The 15248-nt window shown below is 44.0% G+C and overlaps 1 protein-coding gene across 12 annotated transcripts in view; it reads right to left on the bottom strand.

Moving 5' to 3' along the window:
- The window catches only part of TSPAN4 (tetraspanin 4), a 475717-nt gene that overhangs the window by 21926 nt on the left and 438543 nt on the right, over window positions 1-15248 (bottom strand). For all 12 annotated transcript variants that reach the window (XM_049820764.1, XM_049820765.1, XM_049820770.1 and 9 more), the window contains one exon: window positions 2492-2593. In XM_049820764.1, coding sequence (XP_049676721.1) covers window positions 2492-2593 — 102 coding nt within the window. The remainder of the gene's footprint in view (window positions 1-2491; window positions 2594-15248) is intronic.

Here is a 15248-nt window from a genome sequence, read left to right as displayed (position 1 = left end):
CTTTCAAAGGTAACTGAAAAAACCTTCCACATGCAGTTGTTAGGATGCAGGACTGGAAAGCTTATTAGCTTGTTTGCTGAGCTGTTTGTCTTGTACACACAGTACTGTTGCTGCCAACCTAAGCCACTCAATACAGACTGCTCCTGCAGCCCCAAAGACACACATGGAGTTTGGATAACCAGTTTGTTCTGTTAGTGACCACAAATTTTTAATTTCTCAGACCTTTTTTTAGCAGCCTGCTGCTCCTGTTACCTTGTATCGTACAGAAAAGTATATGTGAATCTTGACGCTACCAGACTGAAAGATGTTCAGGAGTTCAGCCCAAATGGCAATAGTGGAAGTAAAGGGTAAATGAGCAGGTTTATCATATCAGAATGTGGTACGTAGCCCATCCATCATCTCAAATAGTTCATATAACCTTGGAAGAATCAGGAGAGGTTATCATCTTTGGCCAATTTAAGACATCAGAGGCAAGACTAAAGCCCTGCCCATCTGCACCATGCTAGCACCTCTGGAAGAGAATTTGAGAGAGCTTTTTGAGTGAAGCCAAGGCAGTGCAAGTGTTTCTTCCTAAAACAGAAGAAAAGTTGGAGCACTTTTCCTCATTCAAGAAGCAAAGAAAATCAAATCAGTGTATTGGCTTTGTGTGGCAAGGTTTTGGTAGCGGGGGTGTTACAGGGGTGGCTTCTGTAAGAAGCTGCTGGAAGCTTCCCCTGTGTTCGACAGAAGCCCATACCAGCCGGCTCTAAGATAGACCCGCTGCCGGCCAAGGCTGAGCCAATCAGTGATAGTGGTAACGCCTCTGTGATAACATTTTTAAGAAGGAAAAAAGTTGGGAAAGATGAAAACGGGAGCTAGAGAGAGAAGTGAGAACATGTAAGAGAAAAAACCCTGCAGACACCAAGGTCCGTGAAGAAGGAGGGGAGGTGATGCTTCAGGTGCCGGAGCAGAGATTCCCCTGCAGCCCATGGTGGGGAAGACCCTGGTGAGGCAGGCTGTCCCCCTGCAGCCCAGGGAGGTCCACGGTGGAGCAGATCGCCACCTGCAGCCCAGGGAGGACCCCACGCTGGAGCAGGTGGGTTCCCAAAGGAGGCTGTGACCCCGTGGGAGCTCTGCACTGGAGCAGGCTCCTGGCAGGACCTGCAGATCTGTGGAGAGAGAATCCCACGGAGCAGGTTTTCTGGCAGGACTTGCGACCCCATGGGGGACCCACGCTGGAGCAGTGTGCTCCTGAAGGACTGCACACCATGGAAAGGACCCATGCTGGAACAGTTCATGAAGAACTGCAGCCTGTGGGAAGGACCCACATTGGAGAAGTTCATGGAGGACTGTCTCCTGTGGGAGGGACCCCACACTGGAGCAGGGGAAGTGTGATGAGTCCTGCCCCTGAGGAGGATGAAGCGGCAGAAATAACATGTGATGAACTGACCGTAAACCCCATGCCCCATCCCCCTGCGCCTCTGGGGGGGTGTTGGTAGAGAATCTGGGAGTGAAGTTGTGCCCGGGAAGAAGGGAGGGGTGGAGGGAAGGTGTTCTGAGATTTGGTTTTATTTCTCAGTACCCTACTCTTGATTTGTAATAAACTGAGTTAATTTTTCCCAAGCTGAGTCTGTTTTGCCCGTGACGGTAATTCTCCTGTCCTTATCTCGACCCACAAGCCCTTTTTTGTATTTTCTCTCCCCTGTCCAGCTGAGGAGGGGGAGTGATAGAACAGCTTTGGGGGGCACCTGGCATCCAGCCAGGGTCAACCCATCACAATCAGAAAGATCACCCCCAAGAGAACTGATTGAACTGAGTATGAAAAGAGAAAGGGCAGAGCTAATAAATGTGAACTGATGGTGTTTCCTCAGCAAGCCCAACAAGGACAAAAGAAGGAAGCCAGCTCGAGTGTCCACCAGTCTTTATAAGACAAACAGCGGCAGAGTGCTGTCAGAGAATGAGAAGGATGCAACAGCAGTGGCAACATAGCAAAAAGCATCCCCAGCCCATCTGCGATGGGAGATAATTGAATTCTGCTGGGAAAAACGTATTGACTGTAGGAGGAGGTTGTAAACACCATGGCTGGTTTCCATTTTGAATACACTAGTGGAAAACAACAATAGCAATGAAAGACAACAGGACAGAAGTGGTTCTTTGTTATTACACTATTGCTCTTTATTCCAACATAAGCTGTCCCTTTGACTTTAAAGAGAAGGTACTCCTTGTTTCCTCTTGGCCATCTTTCACTCTCTACACAGCACAGAACTATATGATATTTAGGTGTCAACACAATATAAATTTTTAAAAGCAATAAGCTATCCTGGTCAAAGGAGAAATAAATAAAAATTACCATTTGTTACAATAAGCAGAGAGTTTAGTTGCTACTGCACTGACTGGGTGGGAGGAAGAGATTGTGTTGGGATCTGGAGGTTTAATTAGGTTCACACCCAGAACATGCTGTTACAGAACCCAGAGGGTAAAGAGGAATAAAAAAAAACCAACTCAGACTTACGTCGGTTTGAATGATGCTCCATGCATTAGTTAGGCCAATATTTCCATCTGTCCCATACAAATGAAGCCCTTTCTTCAGATCCCGCTGAGCATACTTGTCAATCTAAAACGAAAAAAAGAAGACACAAAACTCAAAATTTGCTAAGTACCACATTTCAGAATCAAAGTGCATGGAGCAGGGAGATGTTGGACAACAGTCCTATATGAAATGAATAAAAAGTTAACTGACATTACCTAAAGCCTTTCTCCCGTAGAGCTGGTATCTATTACAGGTATCTGCATTTTGTAAAGAACACGAGGAGTTCCCGTTCTGAGCTAATGTTGATGTTTTCCATCACAGACCTCCAGAACATCTTTTCCCTTCTCACTTTACCACCAAAGTACTACAGAGAGACTCGATTCAGTTTAATCACTCATTTTTTGCAGATGAGGCCTATATATGAAAACATTCATCTACCCACAGCATTTCCTTTTAGGCTAGTATCTTTAACTGTGACCAAGTACCCCTCAGCATCTTCCATATGCTTCCTGGAAGATCAACAGCAGCATTAACATTGTACTGATGTTTTGAATTGTGTTCATTATATCAGCCAGGGTACCCCACTTCTTATAGCAGGATGAACATAGTTATACTGAAGCAGCAGGGAATGAGCTATCCAACATTCAGGACAGGATTTAAGAATTTAGTTACTAAACGGAGCTGCTCTTAAATAAATGCATTTTTATTGATTTAATGAAAGTATAAAGTTCTGCTTTAGAAGCTTTTGCAATTGAAGATGGTGCTTTCTTGTTGAGAGTCTCTGCTGGTAAAGCAGGCTATTGTCACCACCAGGTTAGTATCCAAAATGATTGCAAAACCTCCTCTCCCAGTCTAACCATACATACACATTGCTACAGAATCAAGCAAACACAAAAAAGGAAGTAAATAATACATTGATATTCGTGGTTTAACCTGATTTTTCTGTTGTAAATGAAAAGCACTGAATAGCACTGCTCAAATACATTCCCCCCTCCCCTGGGTGCTTGGCAACTTTAGTGGTCTGTTTGACATCAGAGGTATAGCAAGAAGGGTGAGCAGACCTGTCCCATTTTCTTCTCCATCAATCTGCTATAAATCTAACTGCAAAATACAGTGCCACTCTGAGATCTTTCTGCTGCAACAGTCAAAAAGAAAACCAAAATTAAATTCACAACTTGCTTCATGGGGACAGCCTAAGTTAATACATACTCTCTTCCATATTGGACAACACACATGGTGTATTCTCTAGTGATTGCCCCTCTGACACTAGTCATTCCATCTGAGGGGGGGTCTAAAATGACGTAACCAATGCTAATTTTGAGTTAACAGAGGGAACAAAGGTATTCTGCTCCTACCATAGACTTATATTTTCCTTCTGCTTTGTTCAGTCAGAATTGTTTTCATTTGCTCCTGGAAAAAGAAGTGGATGCAAAGCATCTTCCATGGTGTGAAAGAGGAATTTTCAACCCACTACATCATAATCATTATGGGGCAAATGCAAAGTTACTCAACAATATGACTCCATGAAAAACTATGACCTCAAAAGTTTATCACATCCAAGAAATCTCTGCTGTATGTGCAAATGGTTGTGCTCGGTCTCTCCAGTTCTTTTGTTTCCCTCCTGAAAGTTTACTACTATCAAGCTGAGCCACTAATAAAATAGCTTTGGGACAGTACAAAAAAGATGTGCAACTTAATCTCAGCACCTTAACTATCATGCAAGCACTTTCCTGTAGATGACTCTCTTGAACAGTAGGTGCTGTGCTCCCACTGTAATTGTCACGTAAGCTGCTTTTGACTTTACACACAGATCATACATAGTCAGTGGTATGCTAATTAGAAGAGAAAACCAAAGCTGAAAGCTATCATTAAATTTGGAATTAGTTAAGAAAATGACAGACAATAAATGATAAACTTAGATGTATGGGGGTTTCCTAGCATTCATTTAAGAATTAAATTGAACTGGGTTTTAGCTCTTAACTTATCCTCAGCTCCCTGTGTCTCAACTGGATCTGCTGTGGTCTCGAGCAGAGCCATCAATTAGGATGGAAGGGCACAGTTGTGTTCCTAATCTGAGAGAGGCTTTGAAATTTAGTTAGCGTCTGACAGAGGTAGTGAGGTAAATTAATTGTTGAAAAACTAATTCTTATTCAGAAAGGGGCAGAGGTGAGGAGGAACAGCATAGCTGAGGGCAGGTGGGGACAGAAATCTAGCTAGTAGATCTGTTGCCTTGAAGACAAAAGAGAAAGGTCTATTTGGAATATTAATCTATCACACCTGAGAAAATCTGCCCTGTAAAGTGAGAGCTATGCATCAGCCTACAGTTCATATCACCACTAATCTGGAACAAAGGAGATAAGGTCAAATGAAACAGCGGCGCTTATCTGAAGGGCAAATACTATGCTACCAAAAGGATGCAAAATGCAAAGTTTGCCTTCCCTCACTCAAGTTTTGCTTTGCAAACCAATGCAGTGTCTCAGCATGATAATCCTTTTTACCAGGGCTCACACACTGCCCTTTTTAATGCAATTTTCATGTCCTGTTTGAGAATAATAATAATACATTATAATTTAATAACTTACAATCAACATTTATAAAGTACTTCAAGATCAAGAACATTTTGTTAGTCCACGTGTGCTTTAACATGGTCTCAAGAGATTGCCTTACCAAGCATTCCTGCTCTTCCTTTAACCTGGAGAAGACGCACTAGCAAGCAACTTGCTGAGGCAAAATGAAAGCAAGTCCTCTCTTCCTCATAAAATTAACCACTTTTGCCTGCACAAAGAGTGCAAGACCTTTATACTGGGAACACAACTGGCAACAGATTTCCATATTTCAGAAACTGAGTAAACAGCAGAGCATTACTCAAGAAAACAGGCGCTACGTGACCAGTTCTGTCTCTGCTATTTCAAAAAGCCTCAACATCAAGTCCTGCACATTGCATGATGCATTATTATTTGTCATTTTAAAAAGAAAGTGCCTGTTTACAGGAAAGTGCCTGATTACAGGACTGGTGCCACAGCCAGGGGTTCAGCTACTTATACCATGGGACTCACTTTGAGAAACCTGGTCTAGATGGGGTCCATCTGTCAGAGAAAGGGAAGAACATCTTCGGTCATAGGCTTGCGACACTGGTGAAGAGGGCTTTAAACTACAGTTGCCAGGGGAGGGGAACCTCAACGCATCCCATTTCCACCAGATTGATGCCAGTGCCAGCAACAGATGCCCAGAGCCTGGAGAGGGATCACAGGTCAGCAGGAGAGCACCTGAAGAGCAGCACAAAGAAATTCCAGCCGGTAAGTCAGCTTCATTGGGGGCCCAACGTAACTGCCTCTATGCAAACACATGTAGCATGGGGAATAAACAAGAGGAGTTAGAGGTGTGCACATGCCTGCAGGGCTATGATCTTACTGGCATCATGGAGACGTGGTGGGATGGCTCCTATGACTGGAGTGTTGGAATGGAAGGATACAGGCTCGTTAGGAAGGACAGGCAGGGGAGATGAGGAGGGGGTGTCACCCTCTATGTCAATGACCAGCAGGAGTGCATGGAGCTCTGCCTGGGGATGGATGAGGAGCCACCCGAGAACTTATGGGTCATGATTAAAGGGAGGCCAGGGACAAGTGACATTATAGTGGGGGTCTGCTACAGACCACCCCACAAGGAAGACCGAGCAGATGAGGCCCACTATAGACAGATAGAGGCAGCCTCACGTTCACAAGCCCTCGTCCTCATGGGGGTCTTCAACCAACCTGATACCTGTTGGAGGGACAAGACAGCACGGCACAAGCAATCCAGGAGGTTCCCAGAATGCGCTGATGACAACTTCCTTCTCCAAGTAATGGAGGAGCCAACGAGGAGAGGTGCTGTGCTGGACTTTGTTCTTACCAGCAAGGAGGGGCTGGTGGGGAATGTGAAGCTCAAGGGCAGCCTTGGCTGCAGCAACCATGAAATGTTGGAATTCAAGATCCGTAGGGCAGCAAGAAGGGTGCACAACAAGCTCGCTACCCTGGACTTCAGGAGAGCAGACTTTGGCCTCTTCTGGGATCTGCTTGATAGAGTACCATGGGATACAGCCCTGGAGGGAAGAGGGGCCCAAGAAAGCTGGATAATATTCAAGGATCAGCTCCTCCAAGCTCAGGAACAATGCATCCCAACAAAGAAGAAGTCAGGCAAAAACACCGGGAGGCCTTCATGGATGAACAAGGAGCTCCTGGACAAACTCAAACACAATAAGGAAGCCTACAGAGGGTGGAAGCAAGGAGAGGTAGCCTGGGAGGAATACAGAGAAATTGTCCGAGCAGCCAGGGATCAGGTTAGGAAAGCTAAAGCCCTGATAGAATTAAATCTGGCCAGGGACATCAAGGGCAACAAGAAAAGCTTCTATAGGTATGTTGGTGATAAAAGGAAAACTAGGGAAAATGTGGGCCCTGTCCAGAAAGGAACGAGAGACCTGGTTACCTGGGACATGGAGAAGGCTGAGGTACTTAACAACTTTTTTGCCTCAGTTTTCACTGGCAAGTGCTCCAGCCACACTGCCCAAGTTGCAGAAGGCAAACAGGGACTGGGAGAATGAAGAACCACCCACTGTAGGAGAAGATCAGGTTCAAGAGCATCTAAGGAGTCTGAAGGTGCACAAGTCCATGAGACCTGATGAGATGCATCTGCAGGCCCTGAGGGAACTGGCAGATGAAGTGGCTAAGCCACTATCCATCATATTTGAGAAGTTGTGGCAGCCCAGGGAAGTTCCCACTGACTGGAAAATGGGAAACAACCCCCATTTTTAAAAAGGGAAAAAAGGAAGACCTGGGGAACTACAGGCCAGTCAGTCCAGTCAGGCTCACGTCTGTGTCCGGCAAGATCACAGAGCAGATCCTCCTGGAAAATATGCTAAGGCACAGGGAAAATAAGGAGGTGATTGGTGACAGCCAACATGGCTTCACTAAGGGCAAATTGTGCCTGACAAATTTCTTAGCCTTCTACGATGGAGGATTTGACGGATGGACCACTTGGTGGATAAGGAATTAGCTGGATGGTTGCACTGAAAGAGTGGCAGTCAAGGGCTCAATGTCCATGTGGAGACCAGTGATGAGTGGTTTTCCTCAGGAATCAGTATTGGGACCAGCACTGTTTAACATCTTCATAGGTGACAGGGACAGTGGGATTGAGTGTACCCTCAGCCAGTTTACCAACCACACCAAGCTGTGTGGTGACATCAACATGCTGGAGGGAAGGGATGCCATCCAGACAAGCTTGAGAGGTGGGCCTGCGCAAACCTTATGAAGTTCAACAAGGCCAAGTGCAAGGTCCTGCACATGGGTCAGGGCAACCCCAAGCACGAATACAGGCTGGGCCATGAGGGGATTGAAAGCAGCCCTGCCGAGAAGAACTTGGGGTTATTAGTGAATGAAAAACTGAATACGACCCAGCAATGTGCGCTCACAGCCCAGAAAGCCAATCGCATTCTGAGCTGCATCAAAAGCAGCGTGGTCAGCAGGTCGAGGGAGGTGATTCTGCCCCTCTACTCTGCTCTGGTAAGACCCCACCTGCAGAACTGCATCCAGCTCTGGGGCCCCCAGCATAAGAAGGACATGGACCTCTTGGAGCGGGTCCAGAGGAGGGCCATGGGGATGATCGGGGGCATAGAGCACCTCTCCTATGAGGACAGGCTGAGCAAGTTGGGGTTGTTCAGCCTGGAAAAGAGAAGGCTCAGCCTGGAAACAAGAAGGCTCTGGGGAGACCTTATAGCAGCCTTCCAGTACCTAAAGGGGGCCTACAGGAAAGCCAGAGGAAGACTTTTTATAAGGGCAGGTAGTGATAAGACAAGGGGTAATGGCTTTAAACTGAAAGATGGTAGATTTAGATTAGATGTAAGGAAGAAGGTCTTCACTGTGAGGGTGGTGAGGCACTGGAACAGGTTGCCCAGAGAGGTTGTGGATGCCCCATCCCTGGCAGTGTTCAAGGCCAGGCTGGATGGGGCTTTGAGCAACCTGGTCTAGTGGAAGGTGTCCCTGCCCATGGCAGGGGGGTTGGAACTAGATGATCTTTAAGGTCCCTTCCAACCCAGACCATTCTATGATTCTATGACACGTGCTTGGAAGAGCACATAAACTTTTTATAATCCCACACCATATGGGTGTCTCATTTCCTTATCTCTCTCATCTCTATGCAGGTTGCAACTTTGAAAGAGGTATACACATGCTGTGAAACAGTATCTCCAGATTTGTTAAATTTTTTTTTCATGTCCATTGACATGGGAAGGTGTCGGGAAATCTCACACAGTTTTATACATATATATACACACACAGAGACCTTTATATTTATCTGAGTGATTGTAAATTTAGGATTTTACATAGTTCTCCTTTACTAAACTTTCTAACTGATCTTCTAACCAAGCGTGCTGTAGCTGCACCAAAGAGTGCTATTCTTTTAAGAGCAGCTGATTTAAAACCTCTTTTTCACAGAGCTACTCCTTAAAGCATTCACACTCTCTTGTTTGCTTATGCTAGGGTCAAAAACGTCTTCATCATCACCTAGAAATAACCTTTTACAGCAAAACTGAGTGTGTGGCTCTTTGGCACCAGGAGAAAGAGGAAGCAGGCATCAGCCTTTAGTGTCCTGTCAACTTGTGTCTGCAGCTGAGGTACCAGCATGAAGTCCCCCACCGTCTGTGTCGCCCCTGTTTCTAGCCAGTTACGCAGAGCCTTTTTTATTAATGTGTTATCTTGCATGAATTAATCAGTCTTGACGCAGAAGTAACCTTGGACTTCTAAGAGCGTAGATGATAGTGAACAAGATCACTTCTCTCATTCAGGCTGCAAGGAGTTCAGTGTCTATGTGCAGTCCTATTAAAAGCACATTGACCTCTGCTTGAATAACCTGTGTACAAGGTTAGAAGACTGATATTTTTTTCCCCTAATTGAAGCACTGCTAGAAGCTCTAGACATATGATTCGTTCTGGCTTTGACCAGAGAGGGATAAGTAGAACTCAACACCTATTTGTGGAGCATAGCTGGCAAATGCTCCTCCAGGTTTTTCTGTTTCCTGCTAACCTCAATTTTGTTTCTTCCTCAAAATATTTTTAGAATAGCAGGCACTTTTCAATATGCCTTTATTCTAATTGCATATTTGATTTAAATGAAAACTCACAAACACCCCCAGCTGTCTCTTCTGCCTTCAATGTGATTTTTTCAGAAAATTATCTTCTGAAAATGAAATGCTGCACCACAGTGATCCACCATGTCTCCTGACAAAAGATCCCACCCAGCATTCACCAATCTGTCAGCTTCTCTTATTTGTCTCTGTGCTACCAGTCCTCAGCCAGGCAAAATGTCTATCACAAAACAGGGACTGTGAGTACTATATTAAATATTCTGCAATTTACATCTGCTGCGTTCTCCCATATGCAAGCCAGGCCCTTCATAAAGCACAACTCCATCTAGTGAAGGAGCACAATGAAGCATAATGAAAACTCTCAGCAGGCAAACCGTTAGTCTCAATGAGATGCCTATTTTTAGTCACGTGGAACACCAGAGATCTCCTTAGAAGAAAGAGTTTCTGAAAGGTTAGGCCATAAGAACCTTTTGTCAATCTGGAAGTGAAGAAGAGAAGAATTCTTTTCCTCCTTGGAATTCATTGGTTAACAGAGGAGAGGTGTAAGCTTCAAGCTGGCACCCCATCCACGTCAATTCCTATGACTTCTGGCTCCAGACACATTGGAGGCTTGCTCATGCTTACCAGTGCCATCAGAGTTCAGTGGTGTTTCTACAAACCTAAGTTAAATGTGTCCTGTTGCTTGTGTGGTAACCCACTACAATCCATGACTGCAAGAGAACCCCTTCTTAAGAGTAGCGTATGCATATTACTAGCACTTTATCTAAGGTAAGATCTTGTTCCCACTGCAATGAGCACAAATACTTTCTCACTGACTTATGTTAGGCTGTAATTCAGCTCTTAAGTCTCTGATTGTCCTATTAAAAAGACTTTCTAAAAAACATATACTATTCTAAGGTAGACAAGTCATGTGTAGAGAGTTTCAGGCAATGAAGGAAACTCACTGTTTGAACTAGAGAAGAGAAAGCCATGAGAGATGCAGGAGGACTGGAGAGAAACTGCCACAGAGGTCAAGAAAAGTGGCTGGAAGCAGCTGATGCAGTGAGAGAGAATGGGCAGGGATCTATCTGAACCTCATCTAAACCACAGTTGTGACAAAACACCCCTTAAAAGAAAAAAAAAAAAAATCTTACTTAAGCCTGCATATAAATTCAGGCCAAATTAAAAAGTGGTTCCTTCTTAATCTGTATTCCCTCAAGACAGCTTCTTAAGCTGTAGCAATTTACATGTAAGCTTGTTCTACTGTCAGCTTTGTCCCCTTATTGCTTCAGAAATCCAGAGCCTCCAAGCAGAATTGGGGCTGGCTGGCTGACAAGCCAAGCTGCAGAAGCCAGCATCCTTCAAGAGGACCAAGAGCTGTCAGACTCCACCTTGCCTCCTTGAAAAAGACAACCTAGGAATAATTGAGGCCAAGATAAAGACTGTGTAACAGCAGCAACAACAAAAACCCTGCTTAGCACAGACATGCTGAAAGCACTACATAAATATTCTGTGCTGCAAAAACCCAGTGAGGCTCATAATTCTTTCCATCTCTCTATTACAGATGGGGGATTGCAGTAGCCTTCTCAGTTCCTGGGGATGGTTTGACAGATGTCTCACTCTCTGTCTAAATGAAAGGCTTTGGAGTTTATCTACTTACTGTTAAGGCATGAAACGGAAGACAAGTAGTGCTCCCTGAGAAGCCCAGTCCTGTAGTTTTGCTGCTGCTGAGGAGGAGGAAAATTTCTTGGGCAAACAAGAAAGTTGTATCTGTGCAGAACACAGGTATTATCAATATTTACAGCTAATATGATGCAAGACTTTCATTAAACTGAAGCTACACGAATACTGAAGAGACAAAGTCCTCCCACTGTCCCAGCACACTGAGAGGGAAGGTAGCTTTGCTGTAATCCTCGCTGGAAGAAAGGCCAAAAGAAGGCTCTTGGGGAGATCCTTATTAACTGCTTTTCAACTTGTTGACAGTGTGAGATGTCACTTTCTAAGGCATAGACTTTAGGCAAAGGCCAGAGGATGGCAGCAGCATCCCCAGCTTTCTAACCTGCAGGTAAATGGAGAGTAATTTCAAGCCTCAGTGCTTCCCTACCACATCATGAACAAAAATTCCACCCAACAAGCCCCCTAAACTGGACAAAGCCTCTCAGCAGTGTTTCAATATAGGTAAGTAAATATTCCTGACCTTTCTGGTGATTGTTTCCCCTACCTCTCTGCCTCTCCAACACAACAGGAGAAGCTGTAAGGAAATGACAAAATATCCAATGGTTTCCCACTGGGCAAAACTTTTAATTTAATGCCTTGATAATCATTCTCCACAAATAGCAGGGAGTGGGAAATTGAATGTAAATAGAAAGTGCCTAATCTATAAGGTCATTTGTGGGAGCTCTCTTGCCTAAGAAGAGATGAGATTGATTATACCAACAGGTAAAGCTTGTTTTAAATGAGATGTCCCCAAGCCTGTCTATAAGAAGCTGAGAGCAGTATGAGCTCTCCTTACCACTGAAATCTTCCTTATGCCATCTGCCTATAAATAGAAATCTTGTAAGATTTTAGTAAGTAAGAGACATTGCATGAGTTTTGCTGATGTTTGGCAGTTAAGGGACAATATACTAATTTCTTTTCAGTGTCCTCAGTGTTACGCAGCATCTCCAGGATGCTTTGCTCAGCTCTGTTGGGATTCCCTCTTCCTCACTTCCTTCCCAAATGTGAAACAACTGCAGGAACTAATATTTTTTTGTAGTTGTTTCCTTAAACACACCAAACCACTTGCTTAGTGAATTCTCTTTTCCTAGTTTGACTGCAAAAGCCTATGTCAGGAGTCAAACATTTTATGGCTCTTCCAACTTCATTAAGTTAGTTAAAATGCTTATTGGCTCTAGCAATGTTTGATACCAAGAGAGATACACTGGCACTGGCTGTGTAACTTCAGAGGAAAAGCTGAGAATACAGGAACAAAAGATCGTAAGAAATGGTCTGGGAGTGGGAAGAAGAAGGAACATTTCTGAAACATACTGGCTTGGGTCAGCCGAGGTGAGACCTTTCAGCTGTGCCATAGGCTTCCTACATAGTCTTGAAAAGTCACTGTTTCTCTTGTGCAGTTCTCTGTTAGTAGAACAGGAATAACCTGACTCCGCTCATGCCATAAAATTAATAATATAGTTTCTCGTGGGTATTTGAATACCAAAACCAATGTAGGACATGAAGCCCTGTACAGAATCTGAGACAAGGAGTGGAGTTACTAACCCGAGAGGGTCAGTAACCCTCCTGGCACAGAGAGGGTAAAACTGAGGTTCATCAGGAGGCAAAAGGAAGGACAAGTACATCTTGCATTGACCTGGAGCAGGCAGCTGGTAAAGCTATAAGAGAAAGAGTCTCCCACCACGTGCTCTGACTAGAAGCAAGAAGTTGCAATAGTTTTTATAAAAAAAAGCTAATAAGAAAGTCAGAGAACTTGGGTTTTTAAATCCGTTTTTCCTGGGTCCATGGTCTGTGCATACAATTAATTGCAGTTTCAGTCACTGTCTTCTGCCCACAAGCACCTGCTTGTGCTCAAAAGCAGGCATCAAGGCACCTGACACAGCAGACAACTGAGGCTGCAAGAAAGGAGCCACTGAAACATTCCCATACTATTCATACTACTAAAATGCCAATGAATCCCAACAGTAGCTTTAGTGCCGCTTTGTTTTAAATGAGAGATCACAAGTATGACAAGTCACTAGGCTCTGCAACTCAAAATTTTTCATGCAAGAGCAAATTCAAATGTTTTCAGCAAACTGCACCTGATTTTGTCCAAATGATTCCTTTAAAGTCTAGGGGAGAGACAGGCATTTTATCTTTGTTCCATATAAAGTGAATGTTTAGCTTCCTATCATTGCTGGTATAAGGGAAAGTACCCTTTTCTGTAGCCAGAGAGGTCACTGCCATCTATTCCGTTCTTATGCACAGCAACAGCTGAGTAACTTGTGCATCAAGTCCCCAAGCTTGTTTAAATAAAGTACATCATAACTAGCTCAGATATGGGCTCAAAATATTAAGGTGCAGCTATGCACATTCTGCTTGCATACAGAACGAAGCCAATAGCACAGCTGACTGCTTACTTAAGAGGATGTGTACATCCAGCGCTCTGTCTTGTATGGCACCCTGTGTTGTATGGCACCTTCCCAACGAGATACTCTTAGATCTCCTTAAATAAAACCCAAATCTTGTTTCTTTTTAGTGAACCTAGGAATAAAAACTTTAAACATGAATTCTTGGCTTGCTGCTTCTTGTTTCAAATGAGTTTGAATGCTGTAGCAAACATGGGGAAAGGGCTGGGTAAAACTAGGCAGGTAGATCAGATCAATTATATACACAAAAGGCTGACACTGCAAATTAATTACCAGGATATTAAATCAATTCTTCTTGGGTGTTATGCATTTTGAGTGACAAAAGCTTCACCAGCATTTTGGAGGAATTTCAGGTGAATGAACACTAAAGTGCATGTTTTTTGTGACATACCTAATTATTTATACAGCATTCAGGTTACATCTTATGCTGATTCTGTAGAAGGAACCTTTTGTTTACATATAAATAAGCTCTTCTTCAGATCCTTAAGCTGGTTGAGAAAAAATGATACTAACGTCCTCAACAGCAGTGACACCAGCAAAGTCGGGTGTCATCATGACCTAACATTGCCATTTCTTTTCTAGAAGGAAACTCCCTTTGTCGCAGCTTTTCTCCATATACTTGCTCCAAAGATAACTGACACAAAAGAGCTTCTGTCCCCTTTCTCCAGTTATGTATCCCACCAACTGCTGCTCTTACCAATGCTCCTCTGTCTTCACACAACAGCCTTGTGTCCCATGGATCTCACAACGTATCCTCAAAGGCCTCATCTCCTTCCTCACTTGAATCGTCTTTCCCCAGACATGGTCTTGTAAGAGTCATTCCTTTCCTGCATGTCCCAGTAAACAGTAATTTTGCCTTGATCTCTAGTGGCTACAGGACCACACCTGTGCCAGGGTATAAAGACTCCTCTGAGCTATGCTCATGTATTGAAATCCCAGGTACACTGAATCCAGGCCAGCAGAAAAGGGAAATGCCCATTCTGTCAAAACCTATGCTTACGTTGAGAATATTCACATGATATCTGTATTCAGCATCTTCACTTTCTTTTTTTTGCCTTTTTTTTTTTTTAAAAAAAAAGATAATCACTTTCATTTGTCCTCAGCAACCATCAGTATAACCTCAGATAAGCAAATTGGGAAGGATGCTAATTAACATGATACATGCTGTTGAGCCTTTGTTTGCCAAGAGACATGAAAGGTGGGTTGCATTTGTGTTTCAAGTGCTAACAAGCTGTTATCTCCATCTATACAGACAAAAAAAACCCCACCCACAACCAAAACCAAAACCCCACAAAACCAAAAAAACCCCAGCCACCTAGGGATGCACATGTCAATAGAGCTTGAGATTCAATTAGCTGCCACAAAAGCTTCAGGATGTGCAGAGGCAAATCAAAGCAGGGAGACAAGCCACTTTTCCTTATAGGAACTAATGACCATTGCGTGATTATATATTAGGCAGAGCAGGGACATTGGACACAGACTCCTTCGCAGATGCTGTGAGCTGGGAAAGGGGAAGCCAGCAGTTT

This window comes from Accipiter gentilis, chromosome 17 (assembly GCF_929443795.1).
Source record: "Accipiter gentilis chromosome 17, bAccGen1.1, whole genome shotgun sequence".
Classification (NCBI taxonomy): domain Eukaryota; kingdom Metazoa; phylum Chordata; class Aves; order Accipitriformes; family Accipitridae; genus Astur; species Astur gentilis.
The sequence above is the reverse complement of the archived record's forward strand: the minus strand, read 5'-3'. Positions and strand labels throughout refer to the sequence as shown.